Genomic DNA, 21,409 nt, shown 5'->3' on the forward strand with positions numbered 1-21,409 from the left:
TAAATCCTACTCTTTTACACTAAAGTTTCCTTGTCTGTGGATTTCATTCTTCAAGTTCATGAAATAAAAAACCTTCAAAGACACTGACAGGGAGCTTCTGGGGTCTACGGCAACACTGGAGAGCACAGCCTGCCATTAAGAGCTCCAACAAGCTACTCAATAGTAGTGGAGAAGAATCCAGTTTGGTCAGCAGTGACTGCCAGAGCAGGCTGTGATGAGCTGCTAACACCAAAACAGGTTTTCTTAGCTGCACAGGCTTACAACCATACGCAGACCCCATCTGCTAACAGAAGAAGAGAATATAGTTTTATCTCAAACTCTGCTTTTAGTACTTGCTTATGGGTAACTATGAGAAATAAATTAACATATAAAAATTTTCTTTACTGAGCTAAAAAGTGCTCAATAAATGATAGGGGCTATTATTATTATTACTGTTGTGGTGGTTATTACTGTTATTATAAATATTCCTAGTAGTTAGTTTTTTCCTAACTTAGTCATTTAAATCTTCAATGAATAGAGCCTAGACACTTGGAATTACAAATTACTTGTTATTTTTACCCTCTCATTCTTTTATTTAGGGAGAGTAACAAATTAATAAATCTCATTTCAGGCACTAAATTAAAACATCTTCATAGATAGTTCAGGGACTGGTACACATCATTTCTATCATTTTGTCATTTGGCCACTGTATAATGAATGGTCATGGGTTTGAAATGGTTCTCAGTTGGGGAAACTTCCCCACTTGGTTATTTGGTTGGATCATTATTTAACCTCTCCAGGCTCCAGTATCCAGATCTGGAAAGTAGTACTATTAAGTACATATGTATAAGGTTAATGAAAAGACCAAATTGAGACATGCATGAATTGATAAAGTGGGACTACTCACAAATATTTTAGAAACATTTCCACAAAGTTTATTTTGTTGTTTTGCAATGCTGGGGATGAAATCCAGGGTCTCATGCATGCTATGCAAGTGCTCTACCACTTTCTCAAAGTTTTAAATAAACTTTTCACTTATGCTAAGTTTACACAAAAATTCAGTTTTGCTAGCACTTTGGCAAGTTAAACCCAGTGGATTAAAGATAAGGACACAAAAGAAATCTCCTCCCCACCTCTAATTCATCTCACTATTAATTTTTCTTTGTTCTACTGTTTTAATGCTTCTGTGGTATCTGCAATTTGCATTTGTATCTCATTTCCTTTGAGAAACAACTGGGATATAAATGATAAAAATATTTAAGGCCCAAGTTTGACTTCAGCAGTTACGTTCTTTAGATTTTAAGTGGACATGACTACTCATAGTGCTCTTATAGAACTTGAGCATCACCACTCATGCCAAGTCACTATTTGCATTATATAATTTACACAAGCAGGAAGGGACAAACAGTATGTAATTCCACGGCATGTGGTTCAACAACAAATGATATCAGTAAGTTGATGAAAGAATAACCCTGATAAAAGGACACAAGCCAGAATTTTTTACCACCTTGCACCCAAAGGCCCATCTCTTTTATGGTCTAAATGACAACTACTTTGTAGCTGTTTTCACCTTGAAACATGATCAATAATTTCATTTTCCTTATTATATTATTCTGGTCAAAACTTGCTTCATGTTCTTCTTACCATGTAAGATAAGGGTTATAGGCACAAAAGGAGTTACAAGTCTGTCTCTACAATGAGATCCAAGAGCACAGATGTGTTCCCAAAGGCCCAGTAAACCAGTGACCAGAGAGAGGAGGGCCACAGACTAGTGAGGAGCCAGGGGACACCCTTACACTGGTGGTAGTCAGGTTTTACAATGATGCTATATCCCCAGGGTTACTAGGGTCCAGGGTTGTGGGGGGAGAGGGATTGGGATTCAGTAAGTAACCTTCTCCTGTCTAAGGCTTCATCCAGGAGGTTTCTGGAAGAACTAAGCCAACAAAAATTACAAGAAACCTTTTAGCAAGAACAGTGTCAGAAGTGACTATAGTCACAAGGCATTCTAAGTAGCTCATCCTGGTTGAGTGTTTCTATAACTCTTTCTTCCTGAGAGACTCTGATCCCATTTCCTGCATTCCCTGGCCCCAGAGATTGCAGACAACAGTCTCAAAATCTCCTATTAATAATCCTCACTGGAATTTGAACACTGACCCAACTGAGAAGCACTAACACTGCCTTGAGGGCTGGGGATGGAGAGCCGTTTTTCAGGGTGGTAGTACTCCCATTGAACTGTGGGGAGAACATGAAGCCCTGATGATGACAACACAGGACAGGCCCCAGTGATTCAAGGCTGATTTTAAGCAATTGAACTTGCAAAAAAATGACAAAGCAATGAAAATGTTTTCTTAGAAACTAAACAGACACAGATAATATTTTAGCTCTTGCTTTTGGGGCTGTGCTGGCTGCCCACAGAGGAATGTGTGAAGCATTAAAGTTTTGTTATCAGTCTGTAGTGAAATGAGGAGCCCAAATATAAGTCTACACCTACACCTTCCCAATTAAAGTAAAAGAATGTTTGCCTATGAATTAATTTTAATAAACTAGTTTTACACAATCAGAAATCATTACCAATACCTGTTTATAATCTGAAAGTAAGAGAAATGTCAGTTTTCTGTATTTCCACAACTGTGTCTTGTGTCAACTCACAACAGACATATAGCCAAATTCATTCACTTTAGCTATACAGAGCATCCAAAAAGGGTGTGAGTTCCTTCCCAAACACTCTTTGAGACACGAATGACATCCTCTACTTACATGTCCTCCACCGTGATGTCTTTCAGGATCTGGCAGTAATCCACATTCCACACGGCCTGGTCATCCCACACCTTGGAGGCCAGAAGGATTGCCCCTAGAACAATTCGCTTCCAGTTGGCCGGACAGATATCTATTTCTGCATACGTTAAAAGTCTTTCAAGGTATACCTGGGGAGACACAACAATGCCAGAGCTAAATGCCTTCAGTTTTCTCCTACATACCAGTGTACTTAAGGAAACTCTAAAAGTTGCTAAATTCAACTTGACCATCCTTAAAACAGTGACTTCCAAATTATATTTATTTCTTAAAGGCCAAAGGGCTCAATGAGTCTGATGAAAAATGAAAAATCTACACTCTAAACAGGGTAGATTTAGCTGGATCTTAAAAAAGACTCTAAGGCAAAAACAAATCCTAGAAGGCACAGGTTAATTTCTCACTCCGGCAACTACGATATCAATACAAATTCAACAGATGCTTCAACAAAGTGAGCAAAGAATGTAAAGGAAATAAATCCATATTTTTTTCATCTATAGTTTTATAAACTGTACTTGTAGAGGTAACTGTAGATTTGCATGTGGTTACTGACAAACCTATTTTATTCTTGTGGTAAAATATGCAGAACATTTACAATTTAACAATGTTCAACCGTACAATCTGTGACATTAAATGTATTCACACTGTTCTAGAACCATTCTCACAATCCATTTGCAGAACTTTTTATCATCCCAAACAAACTCTACCCATTAAACAATACTTCTGAGTCCTCCCTTGTCCCAGTCCCTGAAAACCGCCACTATACTTTCTGTCTCTATACATTTGTCTATTCTAGGTATTTCACACAGGTAGAATCATACAATATTTGTTTTTTTCATGACTGGCTTACTTCATTTAGCATAATACCTTTGAGATTCATTTATATTGTATCACAAGTCAGAATTCTTTTCTTTTCAACAATGAATAATATTCCACCTACTGTATGCAAATACCCCATTTGGTTTATCCGTTCATCTGTCAATGAACATTTCAGTTGCTTCTTTCTTTGGCTGTTGTGAATAATGTTGTTATGAATAATGGTGTACAAATATTTGGTCAAGTCTGTGCTTTTGATTCTTCTGACTATACACTCAGAAGTGGGATTACTGCATCATATGGCAATTCTACTTAAGTTTTTGAGAAGCCATTGTATTTTCTTCCACAGCATTCATACCAGCTTATATTTCCAGCAGTATCTAAGGGTTCCGGTTTCTTCATCTCCTCCCTAACACTTGTTATTTTCTGTGTTTTTTGGGGGAAGGAAATAAAAGGTCATCCTAATGGGTATGAAGTAGTATTTCATTGTGATTTTGATTCAATAAATCTATTTTTAAATAATTAAAATGAGATCATTTCAGCTGAATTTAGAAAATGAAACCAAATAATGATTTTTTTAATTGGCATAATTTAGTTTGAAGATAGACACCAGAAATAGCCACAAAGCATATCACTTAAGTTGCATCACAGGTAAGACTGCCTTTTCATTTGCCCAACTAAAAAATCTGTTTATTAGAATGTCCTATACTCCTTTAAATCAGAGAATATTATTTCTATAGTTTTTATCAAATACATTTGCACACTGGAATTCTGTATTAGAAATAAATGAAATTCAACAAACATCATCCACCCTGTTTTTAAAATCTGCTTTTAAAATGAAATCTATGTAATAATTATTTAAAATCTGCTTTTAAAATCTGTTTTTAAAATCTGCTTTTAAAATGAAATCTAATAATAATTATTCATAATATATAATGTCTATAAAGTCTTAAATATTACAAAATGCAAAAATGGTGCTGTGTGGAAAGGAAAATGTTAGACTCACAAAATAAAGATTTTCAGTTGAATAATAACAATGTTCATAATGTTCAGTTATTTCACTTGGGGCTCTGGGGAGAAAGCTGAACTTCAGGAAATTCTTGAGAAAGAGGATAATTAACACTGGGAAAGATTTCTTAAATGATGTGAAAGCATAAATAGAAGCACAGGATTATGCCAGAAGTAGACTAATAATTATACCACAAAAAAACCACAGGATGAGAACAGATAAGTGACAAGTGCATGCGCACAATGAACTTAATTCACCACTGTCTACCCAGTATGCACCACTATGTGGCAGGCACTGTGCAAATTGTGCAAATTGCTGCAGACATGGGAGGGACTGGGCTGACCTCTCTGGCTGCAAAGTGAGGAAAGGACTGGAAAGGAGCATATCTCTAGGAGGTAAAGGCAGCCTGCTTTGGAAGACCCCAGGCTTTTGGCTTGTGCTACCAGTAAATGCTATCCTCTGAGACTGGGAGCACCAGGAAGAGAAGTGGTGAAAGATAATCACAGGTCTCATTCCAAACATTTTATGTCTGAGATGTCCCAAAGATTCATGTAGGCAGTAAACAAGCTCAAAGGAAAAAGCATTAGTATGTAAATTTAAAATTCTGTGACATACAAAATGAAGACATGGGTTTGGATCCAGTGGCTGGGGGAAGGGTTAAAGACTGAGCCAGCCCTGAGCTTTCTAAGACCTTCCCATTTGAAGGGCTGGAGACTGTATGAAGGGGCAGTAACAAAGAGGGAGGAATAAAATCTAGTATATTCTACTTGTGTTAGACTTGTCATACTTTAGAGTACTTACAAGGCAAAACTATGTGCTGGAGAGTGCCTGAATTAGGCTCACCACACTACAATGTTGAGAAGGAAAGAAGTGGTCTCTTTCACAATAATAAATAAAATTAAAATAAGTGGTCATGTGGGTAAAGAGGGACAGGTGAGGTAGTAGGAGTGGGAAAAGGAGGGTAGAGGAGAAGAAGGAAGGAGAAAAGAAGGAAGGAAATGGAAGCAAAATCCTTAATGGAATGAAAATTCTGGGCAGATTCAGAAAAGTCAAATGATCTGTGAGTGCAGGGTTGCCAGGCTTGACTGACTCCTCTGCAGAACCTCCTCCAATCCCTAAACTATAGACAAGTGAAGTGTTCCTCCCAAAGCAGCCAAAAGCTTCCTTATGTATTATTTTGGATCCAATGGTAAGCAATGCCTAATGAATTTGGCGGGGCATGGGAATTTAGGACCTTTTGTCTGCTTTTTCCACTGATATGGGCTCTGCCAAGATGCAGGGTTGGCACTCAATTGTTTAACTGAATGAATAGATACATGGGTAATACTTCTTTTGCTCAGAGAGATTATTGTTCTGTGCTTTATTAATGAAAAGAAAGTTTGGAAATCTTTTTTTTTTTTTCTTCAGGACTGGGAAATGAACTCAGGGGTGCTTTACCACTGAGCTACATCCCCAGCCCTTTTTATTCTGAGAAAGGATCTCACTAAATTGCTAAAGCTAATCTCAAACTTTCAATCTTTCTGCCTCGGCCTCCTGAGTCACTGGGATAACAGGTATGTGCCATTGCATCTGGCAATTTTTCAAATCTTAGAAACACAGATTTATTTTTGTGGGGGGAATGGGGATTGGATCCAGAAGCGCTTAGCCACTGAGCCACATCCCCAACCCTTGTTATTTTGAGACAGGGTCTTGCTAAGTTGCTTAGGGCCTCACTAAATTGCTGAGGCTGGTTTTGAATTTGTGATCCCCCTGCCTCAGCCCCCTGAGCTGCTGAGATTACAGATGTGCACCACTGTGCCCAGCAAAAAAGCCAGATTCTTATGGTTAATCTCAGACATTATATGTTTCACAGCATGAATGAGAGGTATTTCATTTAGACAAGGAAAAAAATTGTGAACTAACATATTTCAAATCGCAAATATAAAACAGCCAATGTGGTAAGAGGTTCTAAGTTTACTGAATAGTATTGAAACAGGAAACCATCAGAAGGAAAGTCTACCAAATCAGTTCAGGTGATGCTTTCACATGTCCCCATTGCTCCATGTACCTCAGAATAGTTTAGTTACCTTTTGGCCTGTCTCTCCCCCTAGTAAATGCTAAGTTCCCTGACACAGACACCTCACTTTACCCCCACTGTGTGCAGCACTCTGCTAGAGAAGAGTGATACTCCCCTGAGTGCCTGTTTAGTGCACAGATGATCCTAAAGGAATGAATAAAGGACCATATCCACATAGGAGGCATTAGCCGGCTCCTGGAATGTGGTTACAAGAAGGCAAATTTCTAGTGCAAGGAAGTTTAGCAGGACTGTAACAGATTTGGCTAGGAAAACGACCACACTAAAGGCATCCAGGAAGGAGAGCTGCACTGACAAAGAGTAAATCAAAGGCAGAACTGTACTGGCTTATGAGACAGGTACAGTGAAGAGCAAGAGCAATGAAGTTCAGATGTAGCAGCACCAGGTAGACACAGGTCCACTCTGCTGTGCTAATAATTAGCACAAGTGAGAAGCCTTCAAATAAGGCCCAAGAATTCATAAAACACTGTATTCTAACTGCACTACAAGAATCTTTGTGGGAGGCTCTAAATATCTTCTTCTGAACTGCAGTAGCAGTTGGATGTGACAACTACTGGCAAATAAGTAGGTCATTCAACCAAGCACAATAATCTTATTAATTTTTGAAGATTCTATTTTTTGGGGGGTATGTGGTACTGGAGACGAAACCAGGGCTCTGTATATGCTAGGAAAGTGCTCTACCACTGAACTATATATCCCCAGCCCACTTCTTCTTTTTTTTTTTTTTTTTGGAAGAAGTTCTTGCTAAATTGTGGAGACTGTCTTTGAACTTATGATTCTCCTTGCCTTAGCCTCCAGAATAGCTGGAAGTACAGGTGTGCACCACCATGCCAGCTTGAACTAATGTTTTAGATCATTATTTTTATTTGTGTGGAAAAACACAATTTTTCAAAAAAAAATCTAGGTGGGGCCCACAAGAATTTCAGCTGGGCCCTGACCTCCCCAGAATGCATATTTGCAAAGGTTGAAGACAAACTATTTTCATTCTTCACTGAGAAAGAATCAGAAAATGTGTAATAAAACTGGACTGCAGAAAACTTTGGACCTAATTAAGCCTCCAAATCTTTCAATCAATGGAAAAAGGAGACTGTAAAGCAACATCCTCCTGGATTCTGAAGACTCTAGTCCTTATGTATATGAGCTATGCAAATCTCTCCAATGAAATAGAGTCTTATTGGCTCAGAGCAAAAAGGTGGCTATACAATTTTTTTCTGACTTAATTAAATTACCTTAGTTGGTAAATAGTAATAAACACCCTAGATAATATTTAATGTTCATACAAACCCAGTCATGTACATATGTGGTATCCAATCAGGGCCAAATGAAGGAATGAGACATTACAATGCACACTATATCTGAGGGAAAGCAGTTATGTTGGGAGATAAGACATTTATAACAAGATCTACTTGACAGTATGCTATTTAGCAGAACTTGCCAGTAAAGGGTCACTGTAATTTCTTTAGTAAATTCCCACGTGGGTGTTTTAATTCTTTGCCAAGTAAAATAATGTACAATTGATTTGTGTAAACAATATCTATGGACATTGCTATCAATTAAATTTGCACATTTAAATTCTGAGAAAGTCTGTCAAGGAATCTCTCTAGAAAACACAGGTTAATAAGCAATCTTAGAATTATGAAGAGTACTCAGTTGATTGTACAAAACAAAACTGGTCAAAGGCCTTTGGGGGTAGAGGATAAAATGCAAACTGATGGAATCCGGGATATATAATAAAATCCCAATGATACTGAAACTATTTCAATCTGATTTTAAAGAACTATGCTAGGTCAGTTAATAGTCTGAATCTACACAGAGTACAATTTCCTTCTGGGTTTTAATTCTGCTGTCCTTATAGCTATTTGATTTAGTCAAATACAGCATGTTCTAATAAGGCCTTGGTCAAGAGCATAGGTCAAAACTTTGTAAGAGGAGTTGGTAGCTTCAATTTATTCTCAATTATAATCTAATTTCAGACAGCCATCTGATAAGCTTAACTGTTTTTGAGTCTGAGAATAATTACCTAAACTCGTAGCATTTAAAAATGCTCTATGAATGATCACTTTCTTGGTCAAAAATTAAAATAAAAAAGTTTCAAAGGAATGGTTATAATTTCCTGTTTATAGAATTTCTATAACTTTCACATTTGGACAATTTTAGTACTTGATGCTATAGAGTTTTCCAAAAGCCCAAACTATACATTTACATCATGAATGTTAATAAATTAATACAACAATAATCTCTTTAATGGTTCCCGTGAAGAAATTTTCACAAAACACAAGCATGAGTGTATAAATGTCCTGTTGTTATGAGCTGAATTGTGTCCCTTGAAATTCACAGGTTGAAGTTCTAACCTCTAGATTCTCAGAACGTGACCTTATCTGGCCATGCGGGTTTTACAGAGGCAATCAAGATATAATGAGTCATTTTAGTGCTTCCAAATTCAGTATGACTGGAGTCCTTCTATGAAGGAAGACAGATGCGTACACAGGCAGAATACCACAGAAGCAAGAAGATGGGTATCTATAAGTCAAGGAAGAGAGGCATGGGACAAATCCTTTATACTACAGTTCTCAGAAGGAACCAACCCTGCCAGCATCTATATTTGAAAGTTCTGGCCTCTAGAACTTCCTTTATTTCTCCAGTCCCTCCTTTGAGACAGGGACATGCTGAGGCCTCAAACTCCTGATTCTTTTGCTTGGGCCTCTCAAGTAGCCATTAACTAAAGGAGTGTATCACTGCACCCAGTTAAGTTTCTACTTTTTAAACCATCTAGTTTGTGGTTCTTTGTTATGGAAGCATGTCTAAAAAACCTTTGATGACTCCCTACTGCCTAAAGTAAAATTGCCAGCTCAACAGTTTTATTTGGCTTGGAGCATCTGTTAAAGAATCTAAACTAATATTAACTGAGAACTCTCAGAAGTCCAGATTTCCAGTTTCTCTGTGACCACTGTAAGACCACAGCCTCATATTTTCAAATGGCAAGGTCTGGTCATTAAGAAAATCCAAAATTACTAAGGGTACACGCACATCTGTACACAGACACACAAACACACACTCTGCCCTTTGTCCTATAAAAATAGATCTTAGCAGGCCAGGAAATGGTCCCAATCATCTATCTAAAGAGGTATGAGCAGAAGAAAAAGAAGAGCCGAGTGAGCAGAGCAGAGTGAACACAACAGGCCTGAGACTGCTATCTTTAGAAAAGGACTAGCTTCCAATTTGTAGTTCCACCAGCAACGTATGAGTGTGCCTCCCCCCCCCCCCCCCCCCGCATTCTCACCAACACTTATCGTTGTTTGTTTTCTTAATAGCTGCCATTCTGAGTAGTTTTGATTTGCATTTCTCTAATTGTTAGAGATGTTGAACATTTTTTTCATATATTTATTGAATGATTATATATCATCTTCTTAAAAGTGTCTGTGTTCAGTTCCTTAGCCCATTGACTGGGTTATTTTTTGTTGTTGTTGTGTTTTGGTGTTAAGATTTTTGAGTTCTTTAAAAATCCTAGAAATTAGTGCTCTATCTGATATACATGTGGTAAAAATTTGCTCCCATTCTGTAGGCTCTCTATTCACTTCACTAATTGTTTCTTTTGCTGAGAAGAAGCTTTGAGATTGAATCCATCCCATTTATTGATTCTTGATTTGAATTCTTGCGCTACAGGAGTCTTATTAAAGAAGTCAGGGCCTAATCTGACATGATGGAGATTTGGCCCTTTTCTTCTATTAGGTGCAGGGTCTCTGTGTTTAATTCCTAGGTCCTTGATCCACTTTGAGTTGAGTTTTGTGCATGGTGAGAGATAGGGGCTTAATTTCATTTTGTTGCATATGGATAATGCTAAATGAAGTAAGCCAAACCCAAAAAAACCAAATGCACAATGTTTTCTGATATAATGATGCTGATTCAAAATGGGGATGTGGGGGAGCATGAGAGGAACGGACAAACTTTAGATAGGGCAAAGGGGAGGGAGGGGAATGGCGGGGGCTTCAAATTGGGAATCCTCCTGGCTCTGCCTCTGAAGTAGCTGGGATTACAGGAGAGTACCACTACTCCTAGTGAGACCAGTATTATCCTGATATCAAAACCAAAGCTACTACAAGAAAACCACAAACCAATATTAATTACAAATATATACATAAAAAAATCCAACAAAATACCAGTAAATTGAATCCAGCAACACGTAACAAGAATTATATACCCCCACGGACAGGGGGAGAATGAAACACCACAGCCAAGTGTGACCTATCCCAGGAATGCAATAGCCATCACCACTACCACTGCTACCACAGCCTAGAGGACTACTTTGGGGGAGACTCCAGGTTTGGTTGCATGTGACTGCACCAATTTTGGACACTAGCCAGGGCCGGGGGCCTGGGTGCCACAAGAGCCTCTGTCTGGAAACTCTTTCTGGGACCTACAGGTCCAGTGTGGGCCTGCAGGTTTGGAGGAGCCTGGAGTCTTCTTGCTGAGAGTGCTGGTTGCCATTTTGCTGCTGCATCTTGGGGTTGCTCCTTGGCATGAGGGTATCCCTGGTGGTCTTCTGCAAGTAGGAGCAGCATTGAGATCTTGGGACTGCAGCGTGGCCGATCCAGAAGTATCTGAAGTCCAGATCAGTGAGACAGAGACTCGGTTTGCAAGGCTGATCTGAGTTTGATGATCTCAAGAGATGTCAGAGATAGGGCTGAGAAACTGTTGAACACTGACAGAAACAGTTCGACTTTCCAGCAAGACTTATTTTATTTTTTGATTCACTAATCTCTCTACCATACTTGGAACAGGAGTTTTTTATGCATCATTGTGTGGAGGACAATGATATATGGTTGTTTTGCATTTTTGTTGTAATCTTATGTCTTTAATTTTTTCTCATTGTTCATATTCTTCCTCTCTCTTGTCTAGTTTCTTGGATTTTTTTTCCAACTTTTCTCCAACTAACAGCCAATCTCTGTCTGCGACTTTTTCATTCTTCCTGTGAATTTTTACTTCTAGCTTCTATCTTCCTCCCTCATGAATTCTGCATACTACACTACCTCTGTTCTTTCATCTACCATTTGAAATTGTAAATCGGTTTAACAAATATTCTGTTTATACTATAGATAGTTATTCATTTCATCATTTTGGTTCAATGCAAGAAATCAGTAAACACCTTAGGGGGGAGCTATTAGGTTTAAGGCTATATATTGTGCTCACTGGGTGCTGTTGATATTGGTCTTACCAGTAATAGGCGAAGCACTAGAAACCTTCAGGGACACTATAGGACTACAGGGTATAATTTATTCTGCCTTAGATCCACTCTTTTAGATGGGAAAACACACAACATGAAAAAACAAGGGAATAAAGACCCCAAACAAACCAAAATGCTTCAACAACAGAAGCCACTGAGAACACAGTAGAAGAAATGTCCAAAAAAGAGTTCAGATTGTATATAGTTAAACTGATATGTGAAGTAAAGGACAGAATAACGAGTGAAATCAAAGAAAAAAAATACAGGAAGTAAAAGACCACTTCAATAAAGAGTTAGAGATCATGAAAAAAAAAAAGAAGCAGAAATCCTTGAAATGAAGAAATCAGTAAATCAAATAATAAATTCAATAGAAAGCATCACCAACAGATTAGACCACTTGGAAGACAGAACCTCAGACAATGAAGACAAAATATATAACCTTGAAAGTAGAGTTGAACATGCAGAAAAGATAAGAAACCAAGAACAGAACATCCAAGAATTATGGGATAACATGAAAAGACCAAATTTAAGACTTATCAGAATAGAAGAAGGAGTAGAGATACAAAATCTTTTCAATTATATAATAGCAAAAAATTTCCCAAACCTAAAGAATGGAATGGAAAATCAAATACAAGAGGCTTACAGGACCCCCAAATTACAAAATTACAGTAGACCCACACCAAGACACATTATAATGAGAATAACCAACACAGAGAATAAAGATAAAATCCTAAAGGCTGTGTGAGAAGAAAATTAAATTATGTATAGGGGAAAATTAATTCGGATCTCAACTGATTTCTCAGCCAAGACCCTCAAACCTAAGAGGTCTTGGAACAATATATTTCAAGCTCTGAAAGAAAACAGATGTCAACCAAGAATTTTATATCCAGTAAAATTAAGTTTCAGATTTGAAGATGAAATTAAAACAAAAAATTAAAAGAATTCAAACTAGAAAGCCTACACTCTCAACAAAATATTCCATGAGCATGAAGTGAAAACCAGCAAAGGGAGAATCTACACTAAAGTGACATTCAAGAAATGAGAAACTTAGACAAATCAAAAACCAGAAATAAATCAAAATGACAGGGAATACAAATCATATCTCAATAATAATCTTGAATGTTAATGGCCTCAACTCATCAATCAAAAGATACAGACTGGCAGATTGGATTAAAACGCAAGACCCAACAATATGCTGTCTTCAAGAGACTCACCCCATGGGCAAAGACATCCACAGGCTGAAGGTGAAAGGATGGGAAAAAAAAAAACTTATCTCTCATATGGATTGCGTAAACAAGCAGGGGTTTCCATTCTCATTTCAGATAAAGTGGGCTTAAAACCAAAGTTAATCAGAAGAGACCAAAAAGGACATTTCATACTTCTTAAGGGAAGTATATATAAGCAGGACATAACAATTGTAAATATTTATGCCCCAAACAATGTAGCATCTATGTACATCAAACAAACCCTTCTCAATTTTAAGAGTCAAATGAACCACAATACAATAATACTGGGTGACTTTAACACATTTTTCTCACTACTGAACAGATCTTCCAAACAAAAACTAAATAAGGAAACTACAGAACTAAATAATACAATAAATAATTTAGACTTAACAGACATATATAGAATATTTCATCCATCAACAAGCAAATATACTTTCTTCTCAGCAGCACATGGTTCCTTCTCTAAAATAGACCATACCTTATGCCACAAAGCAACTCTTAGCAAATACAAAAAACAGAGATAAGATCCTGCATTCTATCAGACCACAATGGAATGAAATTAGAAATCAATAATAAAATAAAAAGTAGAAGCTACTGTAACAAATGGAGACTAAATAATATACAATTGAATGATAAATGGATAGTAGAAGAAACCAAGGATGAAATAAAAAAATTCTTAGAGGCAAATGAAAACACTGACACAACACATGGAAATCTCTGGGACACTACAAAGGCAGTACTAAGAGGAAAGTTTATTGCATTGAGTGCATTCATTAAAGGAATAAAAAGTCAACAAATAAATGACCTAACACTACATCTCAAAGCCCTAGGGGGAAAAAAATCAACACCAAAAGCAGTAGAAGAGAGGAAATAATTAAAATCAGAGCTGAAATAATAAAACTGAAACAAAAGAAACAATTTCAAAAATTGACAAAACAAAAGTTGGGTTTTTTTGAAAAATTAAATAAAAATAGATGAACCCCTGGCCATGCTAATGAAGAGAAAAAGAGAGAAAACTCATGTTACTAAAATAGAAGATGAAGAAGGAAATATCACAACAGACACATCTGAAATATAGAAGATAATTAAAAACTATTTTGAAAATTAATACTCTAATAAAATAGAAAATATCAAAGACATTGAAAAATTTCTACTCAAACTGAATGAGGAGGTCATACATGATTTAAATAGATGAATTTCAAGTAATGAAATAGAAAACTCCATCAAAAGCCTACCAACCAAGAAAAGCCCAGGACCAGATGGATTCTCAGCTGAGTTCTACAAGACTTTCAAAGAAGAATTAACACGACTACTCCTCAAAGTATTCCATGAAATCGAAGAGGAGAGAACCTTTCCAAACTCATTCTATAAGGCTAATATCACCCTGATACCAAAACCAAAGAAACAACAAGGAAAGAAAACTTCAGACCAATATCCCTGATGAACACAGATGCAAACATACTCAATAAAATTTTGGCAAATCACATACAAAAACATTAAAAAGATAATGCACCATGATCAACTGGGATTCATCCCAGGGATACAGGGTTAGTTCAACATACAAAAATCAATAACTGTAATACATCATATTAATAGATTTAAAAACAAGAATCATATGATCATCTCAATAGATGCAGAAAAAGCATTTGACAAAATACAGCACCCCTTCATATTCAAAACACTAGAAAAACTACAGATAGAAGAAACATACCTCAACATTGTAAAAGCTATATATGCTAAACCCAAGGCAGGCATCATTCTAAGTGGAGAAAAATTGAAAGCATTCCCACTAAAAACTGAAACAAGAAAAGGATGTCCTCTCTCTCACCACTTCTATTCAACATCATCCTTGAAACTCTAGCCAGAGCAATTAGACAAAAGAAAGAAATTAAAGGGATACAAACAAGTAAAGAAGAACTCAAACTATCACTATTTGCTAATGACAGGATTCTATATTTAAAAGATCCAAAAAAAATTCCACCAGAAAACTTCTATAACTAATAAATGAATTCAGCAAAGTAGCAGGATATAAAATCAACACCTATTAATCAAACGCATTCCTATACATTAACGATGAATCCACTGAAAGAGAAATTAGGAAAACTATTCCATTCACAATAGCCTCAAAAAAAACAAAAAACAAAACAAAACAAAAAAACCTGGGAATCGATCTAACAAAAGAGGTGAAAAACCTCTACAATGAAAATTATAGAACACTAAAGAAAGAAACTGAAGAAAACCTCACAAGATGGAAAGATCTCCCATTATCCTGGATAGGCAGAATTAATATTATCAAAATGGCCATACTACCAAAAGCATTATACAAATTTAATGCAATTCCTACTAAAATCCCAATGACATTCTTCATAGAAATAGAAAAAGTCATCATGAAATTTATTTGGAAAAATAAGAGACCCAGAATAGCTAAAGCAATCCTTAGCAAAAAAAGTGAAGCAGGAGGCATCATAATACCAGACCTTAAACTATACTACAGAGTTACAGTAATAAAAATGGCATGGTATTGGCACCAAAATAGACTTTTAGACCAATGGTACAGAATAGAGGACACACAGACAAACCCATATAAATATGGTTATTTCACACTAGACAAAGGTGCCAAAAACATTAACTGGAGAAAAAAATAGCCTATTCAACAAATGGTGCTGGCGAAGCTGGAAATCCATATGCAGCAAAATGAAATTAAACCTCTATCTCTCATCCTGCACAAAAATCAACTCAAAGTGGATGAAAGACTTAGGCACTAAAACAGAGACCCTGCGCCTAATAGAAAAAAAACCCCATAGGCCCAAATCTTTACCACGTTGGCCTAGGATCTAACTTCCTTAACAAGACTCCTAAAGTGCAAGAAGTAAAATCAAGAATTAATAAATGGGATGGATTCAAATTAAAAAGCTTTAATTTCTCAGCAAAGGAAACAATACAGTGAGGAGAGGGCCTACGGATTGGGAGAAAATCTTTACTACATGCCCCTCCAATAAAGCATTAATCTCTAGGATATATAAAGAACTCAAAAAACTTTACACCAAAAAAACACCAAATAACGCAATCAGTAAATGGGCTAAGGAACTGAACAGACACTTCACAGAAGAAGAAATACAACTGGATCAACAAATATATGAATAAATGTTCAACATCTCTAGCAATTAGAGAAATGCAAATCAAAACTACTCTAAGATTTCATCTCACTCCTTTCAGAATGGCAATCAATCTAGTGGTGGTGTTAATTCTTCTTTGAAAGTCTTATACAACTCGGCTAAGAATCCAGGCAACAAAAAACATTGGTGAGGATGTGGTGAAATGGTACACTCATACATTGCTGGTGGGACTGCAAACTGGTATAACCACTATGGAAAGCAGTATAGAGATTCCTCAGAAAATTGGGAATTGGAACCACCATTTGACCCAGCTATCCCACTCCTTGGTTTATACCCAAAGGAGCATAATACAGTGACGCAGCCACATTAATGTTTATAGAAGCTCAATTCACAATAGCAAGACTACGGAACCAATGTAGGTGTCTCTCAATAGATGAATGGATAAAGAAAATATGGTATATATATATACTCAATGGAATATTTCTCAGCTTTAAAGTAGAGTAAAATTTTGGCATTTGTCAGTAAATGGTTGGAGTTGGAGAATATCATGCTAGGCAAAATAAACCAATCCCACAAAAACCAAAGGCCAAATGTTTTCTCTAATATGAAGATACTAATTCACAATAAGGCGGGGGGCACTAGGGAAGAACAGTGTTACCTTAGATTTGGTAGAGGGAAGTGATTGGAGGGGAGGAGATGTGGGAATAGGAAAGAGAGTAGAATGAAACAGATATTATTATTATATGTATATATATGTGACTGCATGACCAATATGATTCTGTAACATGTACACTCAGAAAAATAAGAAATTATATCCCATCTATGTATGATATATCAAAGTACATAAATGCATTCTACTGTCATGAATATAACTAATTAAAATAAATTTAAAAACTCCAATTTTAAAATGGACAAAGAATTTAAATACTTTTTTCTAAAGAAAATATACAAATGGTCAATAAACATATGAAAAGATGGTTAGCATCATTAATCATCAAGGAAACATAAACTAGAACTACAATGAGATAACACTTCATACTCACTTCATACAATGCTGAAAATATAAGACAGATAATAACAAAGTGTGGAAATCAATGATGTGATATAATGTAGAGAAATTGGAAATCTCATAACATTACCAATGGGAACACATAATGCAACTTTGGAAAACAGTCTATTCCTCCAAAAGTTAAACACAGCATTACTACCCAACAATGCTGCTACTAGATAGGCACCAAGAGGAACAAAAACCATACTAATCCCATACTCAACCAGATATCCACAGAAGCATTATTCATAGGAGTTAAAAATCTTTTGTAAATAACTTAAATGATCTATCAATGAAATATTGTTTGGCAATAAAGAAGAATGAAATACTATTCCACAATGCAGATGAACCTTGAAAACATTTTCACTGAAAGAAGCCAATCACAAATGATCATAATATGATTGCATTTACAATAAATATCCAGCATAAGCAATTTCATAAAGAGTGGGTTAGAAAGTGGGTTGGAAGTTCCCTATGTTTGGGATAAGGATTAGCAATAAGAAGTGGTTGCCCAAGGGTAAAGGGTTTCTTCCCAGAATATTCTGAAAATATTCTGAAATTAGGCTGCAGTGATGCTTGCACAATATCCTAAACACTGCAGAAGTGCTCATTTTAAATGGATGAGCATTATGGCATGTGAAATATATATTGATAGAGCCATAAAAATTAAGGGATAAAAAGAGGAAATACTATCTCCTCTTATCTGATCAGTTCTCAGCTTGCAATCTGCATTTCTTCTTGATTCCCTTTACTTTCTGCCTAACTCCTTTCCATAGATTACTAACTTCCCCTTCCATGATCATCAACTGCTGCTGTGCTGAGAGAACCAATCTGTATGTAACACCCAATCAGGGCCTATGTCCCCAAAGCTAAAGACTTTGCCACCCTCCCTTCAGAAAGCTTACCTAAGTAACTTAGACAATGAAGTAGCAGAATATATGTTTACTGTTATAAAACTATGGGATAGAGATAGATGATAACAAAGAGTTATTGAACAGTTCTTGTGCTTCAGGCAAAATATGAGGTTCAAGACCATTTATGTTACTTCAGCAAGTAGGCAGTTATTATTATGCTTGCTTTATATGTTCAATAAATATTTATTCACTAGACTGGCATCTATTCATAGATTGGCATGCACTATGTACCAGTCTATGCTGGTGATGTTGTAGTGAAATAGACAAAAAGACAAAAAGCCTAACCGATGGAGCTGATAGACAAAACAATGAAATAAATGAAATCTAAAAAATGTTAATAAGTGATAAGTACCATGGAGAAAAACAAAGCAGTAGATGATGAAAAGGGAACATGGATTGAGGAAGGAGATTTCAACTGAAAATATGTGGTCATGCAAAAGCACCACTGAAGCCCCACATGCACAGGTGGGGAAGTGGGGGGCGAATGCAAAAGTTCTGAGGCAAGAATGTACCCAGCATGTTTATTAGGGAAGGGCAAGGAGTCGGAAGGCAGCAGCAGAATGCCCCTGTAGATAGTGAAGGCAGCTCAAGTGAGATGAAGAGGAGGCCTACTCCTCCTGGGGCCTTTGTGTTCTCCTGGAAGGAAGACAGGGAACCACAGCAGGTTTGAAGAGAAGAGAGTATAAAATGACACCCCCACCCAAAAAAAAAAAAAAAAAACCTGATGGTTAGGGACTCCTCACACCTTGGGATCATGACCAATATTGATCTACAGATAAACATCTGATCCTAAAGGAAATGGACCAATCAATATTCATCCCCTCTCCAAAAGCTGAACTAAACAACTGGTTTAGTTTAGCTAGAGTGGGACCTTAAATGGGAAAGTGGCATATGGCAGGACTGGGACAACTGCTTTCCTGCCACTTTCAATATTAAAAATTTAAATCCAACCTGCAAATTTATGCCACAGACCCACAGGGAGGAACAGAGGCAAAGTGAAGGGAGTGGAGAGGGAGAGGGAAAGAAAGAGAGAGAAACCTGTCATTGATCTCTTTATATGTTCTGATGTTCTTATGATTCCCAAGGACAAGCAATATATGGGAGACTTCTGTACTTTCCAGTAAATCTCCTTCTGCTTTGGCCTCTCTGTGGGTTTCTTATCCTTACAACCAAACATCCCTGGTTCACAGACAGGGTGAGCTTTCTTTTGTCATTCAAGTACTACATGAGACTAAAATGGGCATCTGTTCTAAGTACCACACAGCTTGAGTAACTCCTGTGAGAAAAAATGGGCCACCCAGAGGGGCAACCACACAGATGTTATGGCGTTCTATTCACCTCACCACGATGGCTCCATTTTCCCTTGGCTGTTGCTCAGAACATTATAAAATGTCCCATGTTAAAAAAAAAAACAAAAAACAACAACAACCCAGCAAGGTGAACTCAATTATCTCACCTCTATTTTAGTTTCCTCCTGTGTCAATGCCATTACGAGAGCTTTTAGCATATTCTGAAAAGTTAAAAATTATATACTTGTGATACTAAGTTATTGTTGTTGTTCTTCTTTTTTTTTCTTGCCTTCCTTTTTTTTTTGTGGTGCTGGGGATTGAATCCAGGGTTTCACAAATGCCAGGCAAGTACTCTACCATTGAGCTACACCCCCAACCCTATTGTTACTCTTAAAATAAAGTCCATTAAACTGTGAAATACCTGGCTTTGGATTAATGAGGCTCTGGAAGGGGCATAGGCTCTCTTACCACAAGCAATCTGCAGTCCTGTTCCTTATGGACAGCAGGGCTATAGCTAACTGCTGTCCTTCCCCCTGCCTCCTAATGGCAGCATGCCAGTCATCTGCCAAGTATATGTCCAAGAAAAAATCAAGGATGAATGCATCTTGGTTAACTCTAGACCACATCTACCCTGAATGGCTGCTTCTAACTCTTAGGGACACAAGCAAACAAACTAGGGTCTCTGTCAGAGGATGAATCTGTCTGCCTTTTGCCCACAGCATTCAGAATGCATCCTGGTCAAGGTAAGCAACAGCCAGAAGATGGCTGCAGTGGTAAGCCACCATATAGGACCTCCAGAACTGCTCTTCTCCAGGTGGTCATCACAAAACCGCAATACAAACTAGTATCCTACCTAAGCTACCAGTTTACCTCGAAGGGCAAGTGAAGACTTCAGTAGTTACAATTATTCACAATGTGCCACTCCTACGTAATCCAAAGACACGAACTAGTCAATCCTTCTGTCACTCTCAGTGACATCAAAGGACAATGGGGGATGTACTTTAAATGTTCTCTCCAGACCTCTGTGGAAACTGGGTGAACTGCAGGCATTTAAATGTTAGCCCTATATTCCACAGGTCACTCACCCTCTCCTTCACTCTAATAATAAATATAAACAAGGGAAATATCAGGTCATAGTCAAGCCTTGTTTTTCATAGGAATTAAAGGTTGAAAAAAAATCACCATTTTTCACTGAAGCAGTTTCAAAATAAATCTTTCTTCATGACATGAATTTTAGTCTAATTTCATTGATAGTTTCATCTGATTTTTTTCAGCCCTTCAACCCAATCTCCCTACATTAAAAAATCACAACCCTGTTGCTCTGTTGTATATTTTTGTCAGAACCTGAAATCCTTTGGGGTGGGGGAATAAACACAATTCTCAATTACAATTTCAGAACCTATAATCATTGCAAATCACATAATGATTATTTGAATGCCTGTTTTGCCCTTTAGCCTGCAAGCTCAATGAGAGGGAATAAACCAACAACTGGATGAGCAGATGAATGAAAAAGCAAACTGGTTTACTGTTAAATTAGTCCAAGTGCACAAAGCTCTTAATGTGGCAGGGATACCAGAGTCCCTAGATGCCTGTAAAATTTCTGTTAGACAATAATCTCAGAAACTTCAGGGAATGGTATTCTGATCTATAGGCCAGCTACTCACAGAAAAAGTTTATTTCTTATCTATGAGTCTCACACAATGTAAATGGTAAGGGACAATGAATTCCACTATAAAATATATTTCCCAAATGAGATTTGATCTTAAAAGTCCATAAAGTTCTAAGAATCTAAGAATAAACTTTTAGTTTTTCCTCTTAAAATGCAGATTATTTTCATATAATTGTCCATATAAATGCAATTATACAAAATTGACTAATCAGAGGCTAGAAATATATATACTCCTTCTTCCCACATAGATGTTCACGT

General features: G+C 37.0%; 1 protein-coding gene across 2 annotated transcripts in view; it reads right to left on the minus strand.

Moving 5' to 3' along the window:
* Ccny (cyclin Y) overlaps positions 1–21,409 on the minus strand; it is a 197,593-nt gene that overhangs the window by 11,418 nt on the left and 164,766 nt on the right. Inside the window, exons 8-9 of one of the 2 annotated variants that reach the window (XM_048809068.1) lie at positions 19,650–19,703; positions 2,737–2,903 (exon numbers count right to left, since the gene is read on the minus strand). In XM_048809068.1, coding sequence (XP_048665025.1) covers positions 2,737–2,903; positions 19,650–19,703 — 221 coding nt within the window. The remainder of the gene's footprint in view (positions 1–2,736; positions 2,904–19,649; positions 19,704–21,409) is intronic. The other variant, XM_015483421.2, reaches the window with a different exon arrangement.

This window comes from Marmota marmota, unplaced genomic scaffold (genome assembly GCF_001458135.2).
Source record: "Marmota marmota marmota unplaced genomic scaffold, marMar, whole genome shotgun sequence".
Classification (NCBI taxonomy): domain Eukaryota; kingdom Metazoa; phylum Chordata; class Mammalia; order Rodentia; family Sciuridae; genus Marmota; species Marmota marmota.